This window comes from Mustelus asterias, chromosome 17 (assembly GCF_964213995.1).
Source record: "Mustelus asterias chromosome 17, sMusAst1.hap1.1, whole genome shotgun sequence".
NCBI classification, from domain to species: Eukaryota; Metazoa; Chordata; class Chondrichthyes; order Carcharhiniformes; family Triakidae; genus Mustelus; species Mustelus asterias.
The window spans coordinates 49,380,429-49,405,959 of record NC_135817.1 but is presented as its reverse complement, the minus strand read 5'-3'; the positions used below and the strand labels follow the sequence as shown (position 1 = coordinate 49,405,959).

At 42.7% G+C, this 25,531-nt stretch overlaps 1 protein-coding gene across 1 annotated transcript in view; it reads left to right on the top strand.

Moving 5' to 3' along the window:
- The window catches only part of efhc2 (EF-hand domain (C-terminal) containing 2), a 52,257-nt gene extending 26,983 nt beyond the window's left edge, over positions 1-25,274 (top strand). Inside the window, exons 8-15 of the mRNA XM_078231882.1 lie at positions 6,056-6,221; positions 7,409-7,551; positions 9,238-9,434; positions 11,518-11,651; positions 14,778-14,975; positions 19,050-19,142; positions 20,525-20,627; positions 25,179-25,274. Coding sequence (XP_078088008.1) covers positions 6,056-6,221; positions 7,409-7,551; positions 9,238-9,434; positions 11,518-11,651; positions 14,778-14,975; positions 19,050-19,142; positions 20,525-20,627; positions 25,179-25,274 — 1,130 coding nt within the window. The remainder of the gene's footprint in view (positions 1-6,055; positions 6,222-7,408; positions 7,552-9,237; positions 9,435-11,517; positions 11,652-14,777; positions 14,976-19,049; positions 19,143-20,524; positions 20,628-25,178) is intronic.
- Positions 25,275-25,531: the final 257 nt, after the last annotated feature.

Sequence of the window (25,531 nt, the reverse complement as noted above, 5' to 3'; positions counted from 1 at the left end):
GTGGCGCTGTTGATCTTGGAGGAAGTTTCCTTAAATAGGGAAGAGACAAACACAAGGAATTAACACTTTGCAGAATTGAATAGTATTTTCAGCTTTCAGAATAGTTTGCAAACATAATTTTTGTACTAGTATGTAATGCCAAATGCAGTAAGACAAAAGTGAAGAAGCCCACAGAACATCCTTTTGAAAGAAAAACGTTGTAAATTCCAACAGAAAAAGAGAAATAGAGCTCATTTAGTTGAATCACTGTACCTGGATAATCTACTGACACATTTTCACCGGACTAACCCAGCAGCTGCTCTGGTACCGACATGAGGCCTTTACTACCTGGCAGAATGGCTCAAAATGATATACCTGACAGTCTATTCATAGTAATATAACCGATTGAAAATTATCAGTCAACCCTGATTGAGTTGAAGAAATTATTATTTATTATGCAGATAGGTCACAAAATGGTCTCTCTCACCTTGCGTATCTCGTGTGCAACAAGACAACATCCTAATCTTGTGGTTCAATGGGTTTTTAAAAAATACTCAAAACCAATTGTTTGTGTGGTTCATCATGTCAAAAGCTGCGGAGAGGTCAGAAGGGACAATGCATCATGGTCACAGTCACACACAATATTTTTTGTAACTTGGAGTAAGGACAATTAGGTGTTGTGATGAGGCAGAATCTTTATCGGAGAAATTGAATCAGGAAGTTGCAGAAGAAATGGACATGGACTTTGTGGAGGAAAAGGGAATTGGAGATTTCAGGGATGCAGGGGTTAAGAGTGGATTTTTTTGAGGATGGATATTGATCTGAAAGACAGGAGCGGTTGTGCCTACTGGATGCGTTCACAGGGGGCCCAACCAAATATAAGACCTCATCAAAACTCATTGTAATACATGATCCAGCTGCTGGATCAAAATATTCTAGCATTAAAAACGCTGTCAGGGTGGCACGGTGGCACAGTGGTTAGCACTGCTGCCAGGGACCCGGGTTCAATTCCAACCTTGGGTCACTGTCTGTGTGGAGTTTGCACATTCTCCCCGTGTCTGCGTGGGTTTCCTCCGGGTGCTCCGGTTTCCTCCCACAGCCTGAAGATGTGCGGGTTAGGTGGATTGGCCGTGCTAAATTGCCCATCAGTGTCAGGGGGACCAGCTAGCGTAAATGCATGGGGTTATGGGGAAAGGGCATGGGTGGGATTGTGATCGGGGCAGACTCGATGGGCCGAATGGCCTCCTTCTGCACTGTAGGTTTCTATGATTCTACCACTTCTTCAAATCATTGAAACATTGAATTAGTTCTGCTATTCACAAATGCTGAATGCCTTCTTCCAGTATTTTCTGTTTTAGATTCCACTTTCGTATATTTGCGTTTTTTTTTGTTTTTTATTTATCATATATCTTTCGAGTCTGGATCATGCTTCCAAAAATTCTTTTGTATCTCTGACAGATATCATGAGGCCCATGGCAATAAAAACTTTGAAGTTTTGTTTTAGATGCCGATGCCGCAGTGTTGGGACCGCTTGTAGTAGGTGGATTGGTGGGTAGGATTGACCCTACTGTTTGCTGAGACCAAAGAAAGCTCCTTAAATATTTTGGGCAAGCTGGCAGTGCCAGCCTAGCACTCTGGCACTGCCCTCTGGGCACTGGGCATTCCTAAAGCAGCAGGGCCTGTGGGGGGCCTGAAGGGGGTGGGGCCATGACGAAGAGCGGGAGCCATGATTGGGGGAAGGCTGGAGGGGTATCCATGGAGGGAGTGGAAGGAAGGGGTGGTACTCTTTATCGGGGGTAGGGGAATCGACTGCGGCGGTGATCGGGAAGTGGGGATTAGCATTGGCCGGGGCGGTGATCGGGGGAGGGGGGGGCTCGCGATGTCCGGGCAGCAATTGGTAGTTCAGGGGCGATGTCCGGCGCAGTGATCGGTGGTGGTGGTGGGGCAATGTCTGGTGCAGCAATCGGGGTTGTGGGGCAATGCTTGGGGCAATAATCGGGGGGAGGTGGGGTGATGTCCAGGGTGGCATTTGGGAGGAAGGGGGTGCGTTGTCCAGGTTAGCAATGGCGTGGTGTGGGCGGTTTACACAGTGCGCTGGGAGATCCAGTCGCCTGTGTGATGACACCCCGAGAGCTCAGCAGCCGGCTTTCCAGTGAGAATAGGCTCTGCACCTCTGCTGCTGGCAAGAATCACATCTGGGCTCCTTTTCCTAAGTGCTCTATGATTGTGGTTGGCAGTTCACCCAAAAGATCAATGCAATTCTCTCCCACTTTCACGCTCATTCGGCACTTAGAAATTTTTTGATAAGATCACCCCCTGAATCTTCATTTTATCTTCATTTTATCCACTGTTTTCTTATGGTCCACAATGTTAAGTGTTAAGAAGCTGCCTGGATTGTGACATCACTGGAAATCCTTTTGTTTCCTTAAATGATGTTTCAGTGACATTAATTTTACTTCAAACTTAAACTCTTATAGAGCCAGAGTACCTTTATAATTGTTGGGACTTCCAGCCTTCCCTTAAAAGGCAAATGACAGTCAAGGGAAAGAGTCAAGGCTTACATGAGCCACACTGATGGAATCCAGACCAGGCAAGCGGTCTGTACCTCCAAAGAATTAAAAATGTTTGAAAAGCTTTTTTGGCAGATTGATTCCTCGTGATTGGGTCTGACCAGTTAGTGACACGAGTAGGCTTATGTTAACACTGCAATGAAATTACTGTGAAAATATCCTAGTCACCACACTCTAGTGCCTGTTCGGGTACACTGAGGGAGAATTAAGTATGGAGTATTAAGTATGGTATAGTTATTAAGTAACTAATCTAGCTCATCTTTCGGACTGTGGGAGGAAACCAGAGCACCCGGAGGAAACCCACAAAGACACGGGGAGAATGTGCAGACTCCACACAGACAGTGACCCAAGCCAGGAATCGAACCCGGGTCCCTAGCGCTGTGAGGCAGCAGTGCACTATTGGTGGAGTTAGAAGGGGCAATGATCAAACCTTCTTCCACTTCATCCCACCCTCCATCTTACCCTCTCCCTCCCTTCAATAGGTAGGTACTGGGCTTCCTAGCAACCTACAGGACGCACCCTCCAACCCATGCAAGTGATCTACCCTCCTGCAGATTAAATAAACACTGATGGGGGTCAATGCTAGAGAGTAAAGTCAAGCACAATCCAGAAGCGAGGGGAACGGGGACAAGAGCAAGGAAGGTTTGCTAAACTTGTATATAAGACATGAGTTTGGCCTCAGCTGGAACTTTGCCTCCATTTCTGGACATCGTACTTTAGAAATGATGTGACAACATTGGAGAAAGTGAAGTAAAGATACATTAGAATAGTTCCAATGATGTGCAATTTCAACTATGAAGATGGATTGGAGGAGTTGGGACTGTTTTCCTCATAGAAGAGCTGACTGAGAGGAGATTTGATAGAGATAGTCAAAATCATGAGGGAGTCTGGAGAGAGCAGATAGGGAGAAACTGTTCCCACTTGTGAAAGGATCACAAACAAGAGGGCACAGATTTAAAGTAATTGACGAAAGAAGCAAAAGCGACAAAAGGAAAAACTTTTTCATGCAGGAAGTGGGTAGGGTCAGGAATGCACTGCCTGAGAGTGTTATGGAGGCAGCTTCAATCAAGGCATCCAAAAGAGAATTAGACTTGTCTGAAAAGGTAGAAAGGGAGAAGACGAAGAAATTCTGAGGGGCATGGACAGAGTGGATAACGAGCAGCTGTTCCCCTTAAGAACAAACAAAGAACAAAGAACAATACAGCACAGGAACAGGCCCTTCGGCCCTCCAAGCCCGCGCCGCTCCCCGGTCCAGGATTGAATCCTGAATCCAGGATCCCCTCCCAATTTTCCAGCCTATCTACATACCAATATCCTATCCACCGAGCTGTCCCTCACAGCTACGATGCTTTGTTCATCACAACCTATTAACTCACCCCCACCCCCCCATTCCAGACCATGTGATCTCCAGGGAGAGGCGAAAACCCAGAGTGAAAACCCCAGGGCCAATATGGGGAAAAAAAATCTGGGAAATTCCTCTCCGACCCCCTGAGGCGATCGAAACGAGTCCAGGAGATCACAATGGCCCTGATCGGAAAATGCTTCCCAACCCTAGTCATTTCCACTTCCACGAACACCATATGAATTCCCTGCCCCCGAGACAGGTTCCCAACTATCCGCAGTCTCGCTCTGTACTGGCACCAGCAAGATGATCATAGAATGAAGCCTTGAAACGAGAAACAAGGAACAATTAGCCCACGCCGCTCCCTGGTCCAAACTAGACCACTCTTTTGTATCCCTCCATTCCCACTCCGTTCATATAGCTGTCTAGATAAGTCTTAAACGTTCCCAGTGTGTCCGCCTCCACCACCTTGCCCGGCAACACATTCCAGGCCCCCACGACCCTCTGTGTGAAATATGTCCTTCTGATATCTGTGTTAAACCTCCCCCCCTTCACCTTGAACCTATGACCCCTCGTGAACGTCACCACCGACCCGGGGAAAAGCTTCCCACCGTTCACCCTATCTATGCCTTTCATAATTTTATACACCTCTATTAAATCTCCCCTCATCCTCCGTCTTTCCAAGGAGAACAACCCCAGTTTCCCCAATCTCTCCTCATAACCAATCCCCTCCATACCAGGCAACATCCTGGTAAACCTCCTCTGTACTCTCTCCAAAGCCTCCACGTCCTTCTGGTAGTGTGGCGACCAGAACTGGACGCAGTATTCCAAACGCGGCCGAACCAACGTTCTATACATCTGCAACATCAGACCCCAACTCTTATACTCTATGCCCCGTCCTATAAAGGCAAGCATGCCATATGCCTTCTTCACCACCTTCTCCACCTGTGACGTCACCTTCAAAGATCTGTGGACTTGCACACCCAGGTCCCTCTGCGTCTCTACACCCTTTATGGTTCTTCCATTTATCGTGTAGCTCCTCCCTACATTATTCCCACCAAAATGCATCACTTCGCATTTATCAGGATTGAACTCCATCTGCCATTTCCTTGCCCAAATTTCCAGCCTATCTATATCCTTCTGTAGCCTCTGACAATGTTCCTCACTATCTGCAAGTCCTGCCAGTTTTGTGTCGTCCGCAAACTTACTGATCACCCCAGTTACTCCTTCTTCCAGATCATTTATATAAATCACAAACAGCAGAGGTCCCAATACAGAGCCCTGCGGTACACCACTAGTCACAGGCCTCCAGCCGGAAAAAGACCCTTCCACTACCACCCTCTATCTTCTATGACCAAGCCAGTTCTCCACCCATCTAGCCACCTCCCCCAAGGTGACTTAGTTGAAGTCACGAATGGACATAGGTTCAAGTGAGGGGCAGGAGGTTTAGGAGGATGTGAGGAAAAACATTTTGACCCAGAAGGTGGTGACAGTCTGGAATGCGCTGCCTGGAAGGGTGGTGGAGGTGGGTTGCCTAACATCCTTTAAAAAGCACTGGATGAGCACTTCGCACATCATATATTCAGGGCTCTGGGCCAAGTGCTGGCAGATGGGATTAGGTGGGAGTTCAGGTGTTTCTACCCCCCCTCTTCTAATGCCTCCCAAGGAAAGTGGACTTTAATGTGTCAGTGGTGATGACTTGGAAGGTTTGTGTACATTTTGTGTACATTTTAAAGTTTGTTGCTTACACACCTGGGTGAAACTACAGATTAATTAAACTGAATTCTATTAGTATTACTTAATATACTATCCATTGGAAGTGAGCAGCATAGATTTATGCAGCAATAGATTAGGAGGTCACTTGTGTCATTTAAGTACATGTTACAAGAATAACAATGGACATCTGCAGTCTATGCAAATTTAGGGCATTTTATTTTATATTCCTTATCACAATCCAGAGGAAATTGTGCTTCAAGCACTAACTAGTATCTGATGTTTATTGAAAATGGAACCGTATTATCTACGAATTATTCACAAAATATTTAACTTATCAAATTATGTTTGGAAATAAAGGTGTTTCTGCTACCTGTTGCACCGAAAGAATCTCTAATATTAGTTGTAAAATAACCAGGCAAATATGGTTTTTCATTCTGTTAATTAACAGTGGACTTCACACCAGTCAAATACAAGTCAAAACCAACCACTAAAATTGAAAGACAAATCCCTCCATACAATGGCTTTGGATCAGAGGAGGACTCCTTCAACTCAACTCTGAGTCTTGTACCCAAAGCTCCACAACGTAACATAGTGAAATTCATGGAAAAGGACAGGTAAGGCAAATGCTGAGAGACTAAATGCAGTATACAAGACTGTTGTCCATTTGAGGACTTCAGAAAATATGAACAATAAGTGGATTTTTCATCTTTTGGAGCGCAGAACTGAATTACTGCTTATCATTTCTACCCTTTCAGTTCTTTCGCTAAGATATATTGAGTATTTTTAACCTCTGCTCATGTAAACATTTATTTTCTTTGCTATCACTGCATGATAATAAAAATAATGGCAGATCTCAGAATATCGAGGTTCTGTGGGTGGTGAATTAGATGGTATTCATATAAATCTTGTACATCTAAGGGAAAAAATGGTTTGAAAAAATGCACAGACTAGATTGCTTCCCCAAGGCAGACAATGTATTGGCCACTACCTCCAGGGCCCGTAATGTGCTCTTTAATTTCAATGAAGTGATGCCACACGAACGAGTTTCCCAACTATGTTTTTCTTCTTTTTATTTTATTCTTTTTGAAGCTTATTGCACACTTTAATGTCTTATTTATTTTCCAGAAATGTCAGTAACCAGAATCATTTAAATAAAAGTTGTATGCTGCAATAGACAGGCTTTAGGATTTTTTTTCAGTGAATGAAATAATTATTTGGCAAATCAAATAACTCTGCAACTGCAATTATTTTCCAGTCTTGTTAACTCATTACTGAGTAATGTATGTAGAAAAATGAGTAAGAATATAAAAGACCATCCAGCTGTTGTACTGAGATCTAACGCAACTTTAAAGGGGCAGGGGACAAGATTTTAAACATGAAAATTAAGGGCATTACGGTCTAGAAATTGGACTGTGCCCAAATCAGGGCATAATCCCAATGCCTGGCACATGCTGTGGCCATGCGCACTCAAAACCTACTACTAAAACATAGAAAAGGTTTTAAAATTTCATCATCCTTCGTAAAGAGATTTCCCTTTTCATCACAAATTATTTCTATCCTTTCTTTAAATAATTTACTGTTTCCCTTTACCAATTCTCTTTATGCTACCTACAAGTCTTTTTTGGAGCCTGCACTTAGCATTTTAAATTTATTTCCTGCTTATCTCTCTATATCACTCTGACCCCTGTGTTAAATGCCTCTTTAATTTATAATATATCCTGTGTAGTTTGTATTATATAATTTGAAATATGATCAAAAATGATTCCTTCAGTGTCTGATTGGGAACATAATCTTTTATTAGACAGGGATTGGAAAGCAATGTGCTACAGTTCAGTGCCAGACTGATTACGGATGATCAAATCAATAGTGAACGGAAATTTGTGCTCTCATACTTTCTGAGTGATGACACCATTAGTATTTTTGAACCTCCTGCTGTGAACTCAGGTAAAATTTTACTGTGGTTATGACTTAACTTGTGTAGTAGTGGCTATATAATCCACACGTGCATGTCACTATCAGATCAGCCATGATCTTATTGAATGGCGGAGCAGGCTTGAGTGGCTAGATGGCCTACTCCTGCTCCTATTTCTGATGTTCTTATGTTCTTATGTACAAGTTCTAAATATGATGGGCTAAATCTTACCAAAAAATGGCAGAGTGCAGTTTCTGGAAGAAAATTGGAGTGTTTCTCTTTACAGAAGCATGCCAGTTTTCTCTCCAATCTTACCACACTCTGCTAAAAATAATCAAGAGGGTATGTTTCATGCCGTCATGCAGAGGGGGCGGGGCCTCAATATGCCGGCAAAACCCGGCTGCACAGAGATCGGGACGCCTTCTGTAAGTGATGCCCCGTCATAACCTGAGTGAACCTTGCCCCCCACTCGATCATTGGTCCCTTCTTCCCCCGCCTCCCCCCCCCTCCCGCCCACCCCCAACACAGCCCGAGTTGGCACCCATCACCACCCCCCACCCCAACAACAACCTTTGCTGGCATCCTCAGTTCCTTCATCCACTACCACAACCAAATGAGTCCCCCCCTGCACTCACCCCCCCCTCCCATGAGGCTCCCACTGAGGCCTGCCTTTTGGCACAGGTTGACACTACCATGTTGGCATAGCCTAGATGAACCTGTTGTAAACCAGCGAGGGGGTCAATATCTGGTCAAGGGGGGGGGGGAGGGGTGGGGGGGGGGGGTTAGTTATATTAAAATCTATTCAAATGTATGTAAAGCAGGTTTACTCCCGCTATGGGTGTAAACCTGATGAGGTCACTGGTGAGGCACAGGAAAGATCTGAAATAGTGAACTCGCCGGTGATTGTATGTCTTGCTCACTCGCAGCCTCGGGGTTCTCACTCGCCTTACCCCCACACACTAACACAAACTCACACCCACTCACACAGCAGTGTTTTTGGATTTCTGCCTGTGTTGTTATTGAAGTGGTGTTCATGGCATGAAAGCCAATCTGGCCCTGTTTCTCTTGGAGTTTCAAATTTTCCATCAACTTGTACTGACGTCTACAGGATTTTTCAGGACCAATGATTCATATGATTAAGTAACATTTATGGCCCTGTTTGAATACACAGCAAATTGGATTCAATACTCAAAATAGTGAAATTTCTAAATAATGAAATCATGCTATCCTTGCCAAATTTTCACTCAAAGCAGCCGTTCTTCAGTTTAACTGCAGTTAGTGATGCAAAGCTATATCGTGCAAGTCAACTTTTTTTAAACTTTAGACTTTTATGTATACTACACCCCATCCACACTATCCTGATCAAGTCAGAGAGGGATAGAGAAACACAGAAATACCCCAGTAGCTGATGTCAGTCCTGATCCAAGATTGCCTGTCAGAACTTCGCCTCAGTGGCTGGTTTTCACTTCCTCGACTGTACTGTACTGTTTGAGTCTAGCAGATTCACTAGCTGCTTTGGACTGAATTTTGTTTATCACTTTAGATCTCAGTGTTGATAATACTATGTTCCAGCTGTTTGATTTAAAACTCTTATTAAGATTCTTTAAATATGTCTCCTGGTTGATTAGTAATTACAAATCCATATTAGCATTTTTCACAATATTGAGACAACCGTGTATTGTTAAAAATACAATGTTTTAAATTGGTTATTTCTACAGGTATTCCTGGTGGTAAATTTTTGGAAAGAACACGAATTAAAAAACCTGGCCAGGAACTTTATAAGAGTGAGCTTTCTGAGTACTTTACTCAGCACAATCTCTACATTGGTGCTAAGCTTTGCCTCTATGGCAACTACTTTTGTCTGGTGGATGCTGATGAGTATACTTTCTGTTACATGGAGAAGAATGCAGATGAAGTAGGTGATGTGTTACTTTGGTTGCTTTTTATTTTCTTTTTGCTACCTTAATAGTATGGGATTTCCTGTAACTAGCTGTACACAAACTAATTAGGGACCAGCAGCCATAAGCAGTGGGCTGACGAATGGCAGATGGAGTTTAATTTAGACAAATGCAAGGTGATGCATTTTGGTAAATTGAACCAGGGCAGGACTTACTCAGTTAATGGTAGGGCGTTGGGGAGAGTTACAGAACAAAGAGATCTAGGGGTACAGGTTCATAGCTCCTTGAAAGTGGAGTCACAGGTGGACAGAGTGGTGAAGAAGGCATTTGGCATGCTTGGTTTCATTGGTCAGAACATTGAATACAGGAGTTGGGACATCTTGTTGAAGTTGTACAAGACATTGAAATACTGTATGCTGTTCTGGTCACCCTATTATAGAAAGGATATTATTAAGCTAGAAAGAGTGCAGAAAAGATTTACTAGGATGCTACCGAGACTTGATGGATTGAGTTATAAGGAGAGGCTGGATAGACTGGGACTTTTTTCTCTGGAGCGTAAGAGACTGAGGGGTGATCTTATAGAGGTCTATAAAATAATGTGGGACACAGATCAGCTAGATAGTCAATATCTTTTCCCAAAGGTAGGGGAGTCTAAAACTAGAGGGCATAGGTTTAAGGTGAAAGGGGAGAGATACAAAAGTGTCCAGAGGGGCAATTTTGTCACACAGAGGGTGGTGAGTGTCTGGAACAAGCTGCCAGAGGTAATAGTAGAGGCGGGTACAATTTTGTCTTTTAAAAAGCATTTAGATAGTTACATGGGTATGATGGGTATAGAGGGATATGGGCCAAATGCGGGCAATTGGGATTAGTTTAAAAAAAAGGTGGCATGGACAAGTTGGGCCGAAGGGCCTGTTTCCATGCTGTAAACCTCTATGACTCTATGACATGATCCATTTCAGATCACGATCTCTCAGTATGGCATAAGGACTCAAATAATTCTTTCAGTCTGGGCCCTCAGGTGGTATCGAGAGGGAAAACTAGAAAAGGCAATATAAAAGTTCATGTAGACACCCAGGAAAAGCATGGTGTTAGGAAAGAGTATTGTTTAATGTCTGCAATGCTTCATCAGTGACTTCATAGTGAGAGGCCTTTATTGAACTGATCTTAAGATGGCTGGGAGCTACCATTTGGTAGAGGTCACATAACAATGGAGAACCAGATAGGACATGTAGAACTGATTGTATTTCAAACCCAATATCATACCGAACAAAGATACAAACATCCTACTTTTTCTGGAGAACAAAAGATGAATTTGCATGCACAATTATGTGCAATGTAAGTTACCCAACACTCACTGTTCTATTTTTCTATTCAACCATGGGACATGGGCGTTGCTGGCTGTCCAACATTTATTGCCCATCCCTAGTTGCCCTTGAGAAGGTGGTGATGAGCTGCCTTCTTGAATCGCTGCAATCCACATGCTGTGGGTTGACCCACAATGCCGTTAGAGAGGGAATTCTAAGATTTTGACCCAGGGATTGCGAAGGGACAGTGATATATTTCCAAGAGAGGATGGTGAGTGGCTTGGAGGGAAACTTGCAGGTGGTGGTGTTCCCATTTATCTGTCACCCTTGTCCTGCTAGATGGAAGTGGCCGTGAGTTTGGCTGTCTAAGGATCTTTGGTGCAGTGTATCTTGTAGAGTACACACTGCTGCTACTGAGCATCGGTGGTGGAGGGCATGGATATTTGTGGATGTGGGCTGCTTTGTCCTGGATGGGCAATAACTCCGGCACTTTCAGATACATGGGCATCTCAAGAATGAATCAAAATAGTAAAGGAATCAGGAATAATAAGCAAATAATGATATCAGCCATGAACTTCAAAGCTTCAAAATTACTGCCTGTGATAGTAACAGAAAAACAATAAGGAATGTATATCGTTACTTTAGCTGTTGCTTTAATAAAGGCATTAACCATTAAATTGACAGAAAAAACAAGTGTTAATGTTCTAATTTGGTAATAGTTTCGTTCACAGTATTTTTACTCTTTATTTTATTCCATGATTTAATCTTAATTTTTTCTAAACTTCTTTTGCACTAGTACCAAAAGGCTAATATTTGCACAATTCTGACCAAGCTTAAAACAACTGGGGATTTACATTCCCTTGAAATAAAAAGGATGCTTTCAGCCCATGATCAAAAACGAACTGGCATAATAAATTATAATGATTTCAGGTGAGCTCCAGAATATGTATTTGCTATCAACCAACAATGTTTTCTCACAGTATTCACAACACGATGGTCCGTGTGTTTTGTGGGGGGCAATCCTGCAGTCAACCCTTCCTGATCCTCGCAACTCTGCCTTTGCAACTCCAGCAGCTGTGGGATGACCGGGCTCAGGGACACATCATCAGCAAGGGGCTCAGCAGAGTCCTGTGCTCCAGCATCCCTCTGAATGCCGGTTCTCTGGGACATCCCTGCCTCCGCCTGCTGTGGATCTTCAGCTGTGAGGTGCTTATCCGCGAGTGACTCAGAAACCTGCTCACTAAGGTGTGAGTATCTGCGCTGGTGCAGGTTGTAGGTGACAGCTATGATGCCTCTTCAGCAGCGGGGTTGGAGAAGTTCCCCTCTGAACTACTGTGATCCAGTCGGTCTGGAGGCACGAGGATGGTCCAGTCTGTTCTGCTGGACCATCCTCATGAAGGGACATGGCATCAGTGCATTGCAGGGGCTATGGAGGAACATTGGTTACTCACTTGAGACTTGAGGAATGACAGCATGTGTGTTGAGGATTTTCATGTTTCTCTGCTGCCCTCAATTCACCAGCAGCGCAGGCACGATCTTCCTCACCCCTGGCCAGCTCGAGGGCTCGCTCCCCAAAATGTGAGAGAGTTTGGAGCTTAGGCATGACTCCAGTTGGCTCCACCTGCTGAAGTCTGTTGTGTTCCAGTTTGTCCTGCAATGACACAAAGAGGAAGAGTGTAGGTGGGAGTGTTGACATTTAAGATGTTGATGAGGTGTGGCAGGCCTGGAGCTTGGGTGGGAGCTGGAGTGTGAGGAGCATAGCAGCAGGGTTGAGGGTGCAAGGGGTGTACGAGAGGGTCCAGTGGGAGACTGGAGGTGGTTCACTTACCCTGGTTGAGCATAGAAAATCAGTCATCTTCTTCTGACACTGCTGCCTCATCCTTTTCTGGAATGTGCGTGCGCTGACCAGGCTGCCACTGCATCCCAAGCGGGGGTGGTGATCCTGCTGGAAGGCAGTCTCCTGGAGCAGGGGCAGAGTGTGTCTCACCTCTGCTCCACTCTATCCAGCATCCTTGTGAGGGCCCTGTCCAAAAAGTATGGTGCTGCTCCCTCCAGCAGTCGTTCTGTAACAAGTGCTGGGGAGCCTTTTAAATAGAGTTCTCCAGTGTTCGCAGCATTTAAGTCGTTGCGGGGCAGGTGAGTCAGAGCGAAAATGCCACTGGAGCAGCATAAAACTCATGGGCATAAAAATGATCTTCAATGAGGCATAAGATTCAGCCTGAAAACACACCAGCGCTGTTGACTGGAAAAACTCTGTTTTTCATGCCGGAACGAACACTGCCGATTTTTGGTAAGATTTCGCCCTCAGTTTCCATAACCTTTTCAGAAACAGAGTTCTAAAGACCCATGACCCTCTGAGAGAAACGTTTTCGCCTCATCTCCGTTTTAAATGGGTGACCCCTTATTTTTAAACAGTGATCCCCCAGTTTTAAATTTTTCAACTCTCTCTCGACACACACACACTCTCCCACATATGCACTCTCTCTCTCTTCCCACATTCTCTCTCTCCCTTCCATATACACTCTCTCTCAAACAGCATGCACTCTCTCTCACACTCTCTCTCTTACACACACTCTCTCACACTCTCTCTCTTACACACACTCTCTCACACTCTCTCTCACACACACTCTCTCACACTCTCTCTCACACACACTCTCACACACACTCTCACACTCTCTCTCACACACACTCTCACACACACTCTCTCTCACACATGCTCTCTCTTTTACACACAGTATCACACACTCTATCAAGCAGCACACTCTCACATATCCATGCTTTCTCTTACACTTTCTCTCACATGCACTCTGTCACACACTCTCTCGCACACTTTCTCTCTCTCTCACACGCGCATGCGCACACACACGCACACACACACTCTTGCGCACACACACATGCTCTTTCTCTCTCACACTCTTTCTCTGACTCAAACATACTGGGCGAGATCTTCTGGCTGTTCATGCCAGTCAATCTTCCAGTCCACTGATAGCACACTGCCGCTGTGTGTTTCCCGGTAGTGCAGGTGTGGATTCAATGGGAAATCCCATTGACATCAGCGGGACCAGGAGGGGGTGGGAGGGCAGAAAATCCCGGCCACTTGTCTCTCTTTCACACACTCCCTCTTTCACATACAGAATCGCATTCTCTCACACATGTCACACACACACCCTCGGTCTCGCAAACACACCTTGGCAACTAGCCTCCACATCCACTCTATCAATACTCCTCAGGATCTTATATGTTTCAATCAAGTCACCTCTTACTCTTCTAAACTCCAATTCTCAGTGCCCTGATGAAAAAAAGTTAAGCAAGCCCACTAACATTGTTAATGCCTATGTTTATTATTTTACGTTGCCACTCTGCACATTCTCTTTGTAAAATTTAAAAACTTAATCTGTATCTGACTTTGTCACACTAAAATGTATCAGTTTACCATTGGAATATCTGGAAGAGTGCATGTGAGAGTATGTGCAAAGACAAAATGGATGGAATTTTCATTTCTATGTATTATTTCTCACATTTTGGATGAGATAATGACTTGGTAAAGATAGTTTCTATGGAGATTCTCCCACTTGTCTAACCTAACTTCAGCAAAAGAGTCTCAGAAATTCTGAACAAACTGTGGTCCACAATGAGGAGAATCCCATCAGCTGAAAACTTTGCCCAGTTTTCATATTCATTTCTTAGATTGATTACCTACTCATTCACATTAACCATCCATTGACTTTTAATGATAACACTTGAATTTATGAAATTTGACTACATTTGTACAATGATTATTTATTGTTCTTTTTCTATTTACTTGGACTTGTATGGGGGGGTTATACCTTGTGATTTTTGCTGAAGGAGAATGCTTCTGCACTCCTGATTGCTGAGCAAGATGGTATGTAATGTTATTCGTTGCCTAATTGCTATCAGTTAGTCAGGTAACATTACGTATATAGTAACACCTACAGATGCAATATATTTGAACGTTTGCATTTATTTCCATTTTTAATATGTTATAGATGATTATTACTGCCTGTAAGAATTTAGTTCTTCCTTGTTTCTAAACAGGAATATTATAATTCAGATCGGAGAAGGCCTGCTCACTGAACATGAAGTCATGACAATAGGCCGTTACTATAGCATCCGTGAAGAGCAAAAGACAGACATTTGTCTCATACTGCACGTTGTCCAAGAGGCATTGAGAAAGAATGCCTTTGAAGATTTTGTCAAAATATCTGAGGCCTTCATGTATGAGGATCGACAAAGGTAACAAATGTAGCAATTAATATCAGGCAACAATGTCAGTTATCAGCATGAATTCCTAGTATTCTTCTCGAGATTTTGTAATATTTAACTATATTATCCATATTCCTCAAGTTAGATTCTGCCTGCAGTAATCCTAAAATACAGGGCTGTAAATATCTCATCTGTTTATGAAATCAATTCATTAGATTCATAGAAGTAATATTTACACTTTTCTAGATCATTGATATCAAAGCAACATTTTAACTTTGCGATTTTACATGAAATTCATCTATAAATTATCTAACTATTTTGTTCCTCCTCAAATATTTACTTGAAATTTTATAGCAAGAGTGTAAACAACCAGAACCAAATAAGAGAGAATAATGACAGAATTTTATTACATCGAGGCCAAATACATTTACAAATGTATTGGATGGGACAATTCCATACACGCTTTGCTGAAATTTAGTTTAGCCAATTTTTGTCCCTCTTTTTTCTCCCATGGTAAGTTCATGGGCACGAATTACCTTTGTTACCTCAACCAGGTGCCCAGTTTTTAAACATAAGCCTGTGAGTATGGTGAGCTATTTGATCATGAATTGCATCACGATCAAGACTAATTAGGACAAATCCACAGGCACCCAAGTTTTTAAGTTTTAAGTTTATTTATTAGTTTCACAAGTAGGCTTACATTAAGAACATAAGAAATAGGAGCAGGAGTAGGCCATCTAGCCCCTCGAGCCTGCCCCGCCATTCAATAAGATCATGGCTGATCTGAAGTGGATCAGTTCCACTTACCCACCTGATCCCTATAACCCCTAATTCCCTTACCAATCAGGAATCCATCTATCCGTGATTTAAACATATTCAACGAGGTAGCCTCCACCACTTCAGTGGGCAGAGAATTCCAGAGACTTACCACCCACTGAGAGAAGAAGTTCCTCCTCAACTCTGTCCTAAACTGACCCCCCTGTATTTTGAGGCTGTGCCCTCTAGTTCTAGCTTCCTTTCTAAGTGGAAAGAATCTCTCCACCTCTACCCTATCTGGCCCCTTCATTATCTTATAGGTCTCTATAAGATCCCCCCTCAGCCTTCTAAATTCCAACGAATACAAACGAATACATTAACACTGCAATGAAGTTACTGTGAAAATCCCCTACTCCCCACACTCCGGCGCCTGTTCGGGTACACTGAGGGAGAACTTATCATGGCCAATGCACCTAACCAGCATGTCTTTTGGACTGTGAGAGGGAAACCGGAACACCTGGAGGAAACCCACGTAGACACTGGGAGAACGTGCAGACTCCGCACAGGCAGTGACCCAAGCCGGGAATTGAACCCGGGTCCCTGGCACTGTGAAGCAGCAGTGCTAACCACTATTTTCCCAGCAGTGAAAGTACTAGGAGTGGGAAACTTATCTGATTGCATGTACCTAACCCAAGCATATTATGGCTAATTGCAGCCACTGGTTCACAAACATCCTTCAGGAAAGTGAACTTGTCGCCCCTTTCTGGTCTAGTCTATGTGTGGCATCAGTTCCACCTTCTCCAGGCAGCTAGGAGTGGCTAACAAATGCAGATTTACCAGTCACAGTGATCTACATCATAGAAAAGGCCCATCGACCCACTGTGTCTGCATTGGTTAAAAGCAATCACCTAACTATTTTAATCCCATTTTCTCGCACTTGGTCCATAGCCTTATATGCCTTGGCAAATGCACATGTAAATACTTTTTAAATGTTGTGCGGGTCTCTGCCTCCACTACTCTTTCAGGTAACGAGTTCAAGATTCCCCAATACCCTCTGGGTGAAAACATCTTCCTCACGTTCCCTCTAAATTCTTGCCCCTTACCTTAAATCTATGCCTTCTGGTCATTGATCCCTCCACCAAGGGGAAAAGTTTCTTCCTGTCTATCTATGTCCGTCATAATTTTATACACGTCAATCATGTGCCCTCTCAGTCTCCCCTGCTCCAAGGAAAACAACCCCAGTTAATCCAATCTCTCTTCATATCTAAAACACTCCAGTCCAGACAACATCCTGTTAAATCTCCACTGCACCCTTTTCAGTGCTATCACATCCCTCCTATAATGTGGATTCCAGAACTGCACACAATACCTTAACTATGGCCTAACCAATGTTTAATACAGTTCCAGCATTACCTCGCTGCTCTTAAACTCTATGCCTCAGCTAATAAAGGCAAGTATACCATATGCTTTCTTAACCACTTTATCCATCTCTCCTGCTACCTTAAGGGACTGGTGCACCTCTTTCTGATTGGACTTTCTGCAAGTCATGGCCTCTGCACCCAAAAATGGGGGTGAATAAATTTTGCACCCATTTTCTTCTACAGGACTATTTCTGGCATCCCTGTAGACATTCTGCATTAGGTGATTCTCACAAGCATATTAAAACTGCCAGTACCGTAAGGTTCCTCCTTAGTTCAGCAGGTCAGGACCAATCATCTTAGAATTGTTGTGAAACCATACAATGGTGGCATCACTTTGTATTTCAATATATCACAATTTAAGAATCAGACTATCCTACTAACAAAAGTTAACAGATAACCTTAATACAACATCAAATCACTTCAAGTCAGCAGCAGTATTCTGCTGCTACTCTGAGTAACTATTCCCATACACAATCACAATGGATGAAGAATTCTATTGCATGCCGTTCTGGTCACCACACTAGAATGATGTGGAAGCTATGTAGAGAGTGCAAAGAAGGTTCACCAGGATGCTGCCTGGTCTCAAGAGGTTTGGCTATGAGGAGAGGTTGAATAAGTTAGAATCGTTTTCACTGGAAAGAGAGGAGACCTGATAGAGGTTTACAAAATTATGAGAGGCATAGACAGGGTGGATAATCAGAGGCTTTTTCCCAGGGTGGAAGTTTCAATTACAAAGGGGCACAGGTTCAAAGTGAGAAGGGGAAAGTTTAAGGGAGATGTGCAGGGGAAGTTTTTTACCAGGAGAACGTGCTGCTAGAGAAGGTGGTGGAAGCAGGCACATTAGCACCATGTAAGAGGCATCTGGATGGGTACATCAATAGGGAGGAAATAGAGGGATACAGATTGAGTAAAGGTTTTTTTTTTAGTTTAGTTTGGGCATCATGATCAGCACAGCCTTGGAGGGCCGAAGGGCCTGTTCCTGTGCTGCATTTTTATTTGTTTTCTTTATTCTTTGTTCAGATTAGGAGAAGCATAGCTGAGGGAAACAGTTTGCCAGTTCTCCCTTCCACAACACATACACCGGCCACAAACAATGACCTTTCCAAGCATCTGATGACTACCTGGAAGGATTTGAAGCAGTTGGGGAGCTGTTGTCACCTCAGTTAACACAAGCGAAGCCATTGCAGTAGCAGAATAACATGTAAATCTTTGTGATGAAGATGGCAGAGAGTCCATTATCATCCTTGGGAAGGTGCAGTTGTCTCACGTGCAGTTATTCAGAGAGGTCCTTGAAGAATTACTTTACATGCATTTTTCTGACCTGTATTCATTGCTGCTGCATCTGCTCCTCCATGATGATGGCATCAAGTGTATAATTATCTCTTATCTAAAATTGATTTGAGTGTAGATTTTGGGTTGCATGGATCAAAATTCTGGGAAGGTATGAAAGTTTTATATTAAAATTAAATCAAATGTCAGTTATCAAAAAAGTGAGAGAACATCTTTAAAAAAAAATACCCTCTTCATCTCAGCAACTACTCGCTTATCTTTGTCTGTTTTGACATAAGGAGCTATTAAACCATTTTTTGTATAAAGTTACAGTGATTGTGGGAGTAGCAATAATCTGGGAGGCTCCTATGTTCTTGAACTCCTATGTATATGTACTGAGGAAGGAACCTTGATGGTTGCACGATTTGCATTGCTAAAAATACCCAGGAAAATAATGTCCAGCACTAAATTGCAAATTTCTTCCACCTTTTATTATGCAATGTCACAGCACAAGTTCTGAAAAAAATTTGGAAACTCAGCACCAAGTTTTTTCATGTGTGTTTTTCTCCTTAACTATACCGATAGCTGGCCTCGCCATTGTATTCTTCAAGTGTGCAAGTCATGACTATTTAATTGTTTTTCCCTTTTTTTTTAACAGAACTGGATTCTTACCAGTCCAGGAAAGTAGAAATATTTTGAAAGGTTTCCAGCTGCCTATACCAAATGATGTTCTTGATGAAATTATTTCAAAGTAGGTTTATTCAACAAATAGAAATTCTGTTATGTGCAATCGTTAACAAATTGTCTATCTATCGCAGTTGTGTGATAACAGCATTAACCCTCCAGAGAGAAAAATTGCAACGGGAATAGTTTGCATTAGGACATTGTAAGGATTATAATAGGATTCCACATGCATGATAGTCAATTTTCATGCTCGTATTTGGGGTGAAATGAGGCATTAGCAACTTCAGAATTTGAGAAAAAAAATTGTGCCCAAAACAGACAAACCTAAAATTCATATGCAAATTGGGGTCCAGCCAGTTTCGGGATTGTCACCTGTATTGCTACAGACAGTCCTTTGACCTGCTCACCAAGCACAGATGGTACAAAGTGTGATCACGGCTTTTCTCGGTGATAAGCAAAATGATATTTGGTTGCTCTCGGATTAAACTCTGGAAAGTTTTGACGGACTCTTGGCTTGTTGTTAATTGGTAAAGGTCTTCTGGCAACACACCTTTTCAACATCTGGGTTCTTTTGGCAATGACATTGTGTCTAGTGGAAAATGAGGGGTATCAGAAGGAAGGAGCACATAGATCTGTACCTTTTGGGAAAGTAAATGGCAGTTTAACTTCCAGTAATTTAAATCTGTGTGTTCTGCACCTCAGCACAAACAGCTGGGAACTATTATTTGTAAGTGCTACTGATGCGATAATTATACAACCTGAATAGTAAATGAGACAGGATCACATGCCAGTGAATGAAACATTTTGCTGGAGAATTTATATCCACATGGAGGCCACTCACTTATTGTGGAGGAGCTGCTGAAGGTGCTCTGAACGGGCCACTAGGGGGCACATGAGTTTTGCCTAAAGGTGCCTGCTTCAGATTTTCTCTTTATGGGCAAGTGTCTGACCGCCACTTGGAGCTCAGCCAATTGCAACATGGATTAGTGGCATGTGGGATAAAGAGTCCAAAGTCCTCTGATATGTAACACTGCAAATTGCTGATCCAACAGATTGCACCACCATGTACTGGAGAGATATAGCCTAATTATATAAGTTTTGCTGCATTTATTGTTGTTAATGTCTGTGCTATTTCACCCCATCTGTTGTTGTGGTTAGCCATAATTCTGCAAATAAGAGCTGGGATAAAATCTTATCTTTCAAGTTGAGACACTATGCTAACTGAAATAATGCTCACATAATCAGTGTGGCAGGTTTGAGAAAATATCTCACAGTCTGGGAACTGTGGAGTACACTTCAGATTTGTTATTTAAGGGAATAATTTCTTTGAAGTCACTTATAATGGTTGGTGGGAACAGATGGTGTGAGGCCAGAGAGTATACGCTATACTTTATAAGAATACAACTCTGTTCCTATTGTCTTACCACATTTATTTCAAAACAATTTAAGTTTTCTAGGTGCTGATGGACAAGTGGCGTACCGGAACCTTGTCTTAGGCTTGAACTGGCGAGAAAATCCTGTACCATCTGTAGAAGTAACGTTTCCTTTGCAGGTAGGACTCATAATGTAACATATTATGCATCTAATTGTTTTGCAGTCTCCCAATGTCGAAATACTAATAAAAATTATACTGCTATTACTAGATTGCTGATCTATTTTGCTTTACTGGAAATAAATACTTTCTCATTTACAAAGTTCCAAGAGGATGTAAAGGTTAATACTCTCCCCAAGCAGTACCTATATGTTTGAGAAGGACAGAAGTGGGGATATAGCCTGTTGATTGCATGGCATCGAGTACCACTCGCAACTCCTCAGATAATGAAGCAATCTGTGCCCACATGCAGCAAAACATGGACTTGGGCTGATAAGTAACAAGTGACATTGGTACCACACAAGTGCCAAGCAATAAACATTAATTGGAATATATGGGCCCTTTTCTGATTGGCAGTCAGTGACTGGGGTAGGGTTCCGCAGGAATATGTGCTAGAACCCCAACTGTTCACATTATATACTAATGATTTGGAAGAGGGAAGTGAATGTATTATCTACAAATTTGCAGATGATACAAAGTTGAGTGGGAGGGTGAGCTGTGAAGAGGATGCAGAGATGCCTCAGTGTGATTTGGACAGGCTGAGTGAGTGGGCATATGCATGGCAGATGCAGTGTAATGTGGATAAATGTGAGGTTATCCGCTTCGGTAGCAATAATAGGAAGACAGATTATTACTTGAATGAATGTAAATTGAGAGAGGTGGACATTCAGCGAGACTTTGGTGTCCTAGTGCATCAGTGGCTGAAAGTAAGGACGCAGGTACAGCAGGCAGTAAAGAAGGCAAATGGTATGTTGGCCTTCACAGCGAGAGGATTTGAGTAAAGGGACATGGATGTTTTGCTGCAATTGTATAGGGCATTGGTGAGGCCACATCTGGAGTATTGTGTATAGTTTTGGTGTCCTTATCTGAGGAAGGATGTCCTTGCTATAGAGAGAGTACAGCAAAGGTTTACCTGGCTGATTCCTGGGATGGCAGGTCTATCATATGAGGAGAGACTAAGTTGGTTAGGATTATAGTCACTGGAGTTTAGAAGAGTGAGAGGGATCTCATAAAAACTTATAAAATTCTAACAGGATTAGACAGGGTAGATTTGGAAAGAATGTTCCCAATGGTGGGGGAGTCCAAAACTAGGGGTCCTAGTTTGAGGATAAGGGGTAAACCTTTTAGAACTGAGGTGAGGAGAAATTGCTTCATCCTGAGGGTGGTGAATGTGTGGAATTCACTATCACAGAAAGTAGTTGAGGCCAATACGCCTGACTTCGAGAAGAAATTAGATATAGCTTTTGGGGTTAAAGGGATCAAGGGACATGGGGGAAGGGGGGATAAGGATATTGAATTTGATGATCAGCCATGATCAAAATGAATGGCAGAGCAGACTCAAAGGACCGAATGGCGTACACCTGCTTCTAGTTTCTATGTTTCTCTCTCCAGCAAGAGAGAACCTAACCATTTTCCCTTGTTATTCAACAGTAGTATCATCTTTGAATGCCTCATTGTCAACATCCTGGGGGTTATCATTGACCAGAAACACAACTAAGTGGGAGAGAGGCTGTGGCAACTAATTCATCTCCTGCCTCCCAAATCCTATCCACCATCTACAAGGCACATGTCAGGACTGTAATGGAATACTCACCACTTGCCTGAGGCATCCAGCTCCAAAAACACGCAAGTTGCTTGACAACACCCAAAACAAAATAGTTTGCTTGATCCACAGTCTACCCACCACCTTAAACATTCACTCCCTCCACCATTGTCACATAGTGGAAGTAATGTGTACCATCTACAAGATGCATTGCAGTGATATGCCAAAATTCCTGCAACAGTACTTTCCAAACTTGCAACTTCTACCATCCAGAAGGACAAGGGCAGCAGACACATGGGAACACCACCATCTGCAAATTCCCCTCCAAGTTTACCACTTGGACTGCAGCTCAACAGCACCTTCAAGGGAAATTAGGGTTGGTCAACAAATGCTGGCCTTATCAGTGATGCTCACATCTCAAAGATGAATACAAAAAGAACAATTCTTGATATATTCCTACTCCCACTGGCCGTGCAGCAGCTCCCAGACAACTGGCCCAAAAGAGTGGGGCAACACCACCACCTTGGCCATTTGTGAGACCTCCAGCTACATTTTTAGCCATCCGGTAACTAATTAATTGTTGTAGAGATTCCTCTTCCTTGAAAGGATTGAAGCCACCCTTAAGAGCTGCTTGTCAATTGGAGGATTGGCAGCTCACTGGCGCCACCCTAGCAGAGAGGACACCATGGGAGTAAGCCACCCTCCCAGCCAGTAAGTGGGAAGGTCCTGGCAAGAAGTGGGGGCAGACATGTTGGTGAGGGCAGAGGGGTCGTTCTTGCCAGGGTCATAATTATCTCTGGGAGAATCCCACTGTGGGCTACAAAGAACCTGAAAATGAGACCCCTCCTCAAGTCCACAGTGAGGCTTCCCAGGCTTCACCAAGCTGTTTCCCCACATGGTGGAGGGCCCACCCACTGCTGGTGAAATGCCAGCAGCAGCAGGAAGGCAATGGGCACTACACCCCCCGCCTTCCCTTACCATTTTGGGCACCCCTCTCCAACCCTGGTAAAATACAGTCCACTGTGTTTTTAAAATGTAATTCCTCAGGAGCCTCATACTTATGGCATTCAGAAGATAAATTATGCCAGTCACATTGGACATCACTTTAAAGTTGCAGAAAAAATCATGAGCGGGAGTAAAGATGTTTTAGTTAGTGCTGATTTGATAGTGTTCCACTATTTATCGTCATTTCATCTGGACATGGAATACTTGCTTATAAATCAATGTACATCAGCTGATCTTCTCTCCATGATTGATACTTGATTTGCTAAATGTTTCCAATATTGAGGTGTTTCTGACCTCAGTAGCAACACATCAACTTAATCTATACCACTGTGAAACATAAAAGAGAATAGGGATGAAGTGAATGAAAATTTAGCTAAAAAGAACATTAAAAATCAGTTAAATGGAGAATGAAGTATTTTAAAACAACAAGCTACAGTACCATGCCATTCCCACATTAATTGGCTAAACAAGTCGTTAACAGGTTTAATTTATAATCACAGCAATACTTTATAATTGTTTTACATAACTGTAGAATCAGCAAAAATCTAGATTTCATTTGTGAGATATATTGCACAATGCTTTCATCTTCATGAAAATTGTGCAGGACGCGGCAGTGAGAAAATAGACAGTGGCAAGCATTTCCTCAGTATTTGTAATGTCATGGATCTGGGAAAATGGCTGTCAATGTACCCTGAATAATGCACAAGTTCAACCCCTTGAAATTATACTGTGGGTTACCAGTGTGCAAATACTTAATGAATTTGTTTGAAATTTTGCATTCCGTTCTTTTAGGCCAAAGCATTACTCAGTTATTTAAATGTCTATATTAAAATAAAAGCAAATGCATTGACCATGTATGGGCTAATTCTAATAGCGTAATTTAAGGGCTCATGAGATAATTTCAGTAGCAAACTGTCAGTTATGTGGCTACTGCTTATTTTATGATCCAGAAGGGGTACTACTCGGGTAAATTGATTCTTAGTTACAGATGGTGAAATGAAGGTGAAGTGGGATTTGAGAAGGCACATTCGGGAGGAAAATATTATCATCCTCGATGGCTTCATAACTATCCTATGATACTATGAGCACTATCCACTAAATATTACCCTCCGACATTTGATCCACTTGACCCAGCTTATTCCACAGAATCAGGCCAGCAATGCCTTCTACCTTATTGGACCCGAATCATACAGATCATTCATATTTATCTGAACACCCTTCAGAAACTCTTTCCCCCACTCCCCTGTTCCCATCACCTACCCTACTATTTGTATCCCATTCTATATTAGAATAATTAATGTCCTGCATTATAACTAATCTATAATTTTGCACTTCTCTTTAACTGCCTCACAGATTTGCTCCTCTGCACATTTCCCACTAACTTGTTGTCTATAGAATGTACCAATGATGGCCTCTATCTATGATTCTTATTAGAACGTCTGTCTATCTTGTCACTTTGTACAAAGGAAAGCAGCAGCAAAAATTGTAATTAAGTTCTAGGGTGGAGAATGGGCAGGTGCCTAATGGGTGCTGAAATTTGTCCCGTGTGAAATGTGCAGGAAATTTTGGTGGGGAAGGGGGTGAGTGTGAGTACTTCACCTCGATGGGACTCTCACCAGCTGAGAGCATCTGCACGTTCTGTTGAGGCCCTTGGATTGGTCATGGTTTCTCAGACAAAGGATTTAACAGATTTGAGCATTTTGCTCCAAGTATTTAAATTAACTCACCCTCAGGATTTGGGGTGGGACCTACAGCCTTCATGTGGCCAAAGAGGAGTTCTGCTTCAATGCACTTGCATTGGCGTGATGGACTCATCCATAGCCAGCCACCAAAAATGAAAGGTAAATTGGTGTGATTTATAATAAAGGTATGATCAGATCAGGGGAGTATAGATTGTATAGTTGTTTGCTGAATTCCTGTGTAGAACCTGAACTAATTTTGCTTCCTGCTGTTTGTTGTTTCAGCTTAACAAAGCTGGGAGTGGAGCATTTCCAACTAAGAAAGTGACGAGCATCAACTACATAGCTTTCATAGAAGATTTATTTGGCAAGCAGGAGTGAAGTGACACAGCATAGGTCCTGATAAAAAAACTTACAGAAATGATTTTTACAAAATTCTGCTAGATCAATTGTTGCTTTATTATAGAACTTTAGCATGTATGAGAAATCATTAAACCCTTTCAGTAACTCAAGTCATTAATATAATTACAGTTAGAAATCAGCTTAAAACAAGGAAACGACAAGAGCTTTACCGAATGGTTTCTCTGTGTGTAACTTGGATTTGATAGATTAGTTAATCGATAATAAATCAGCATATT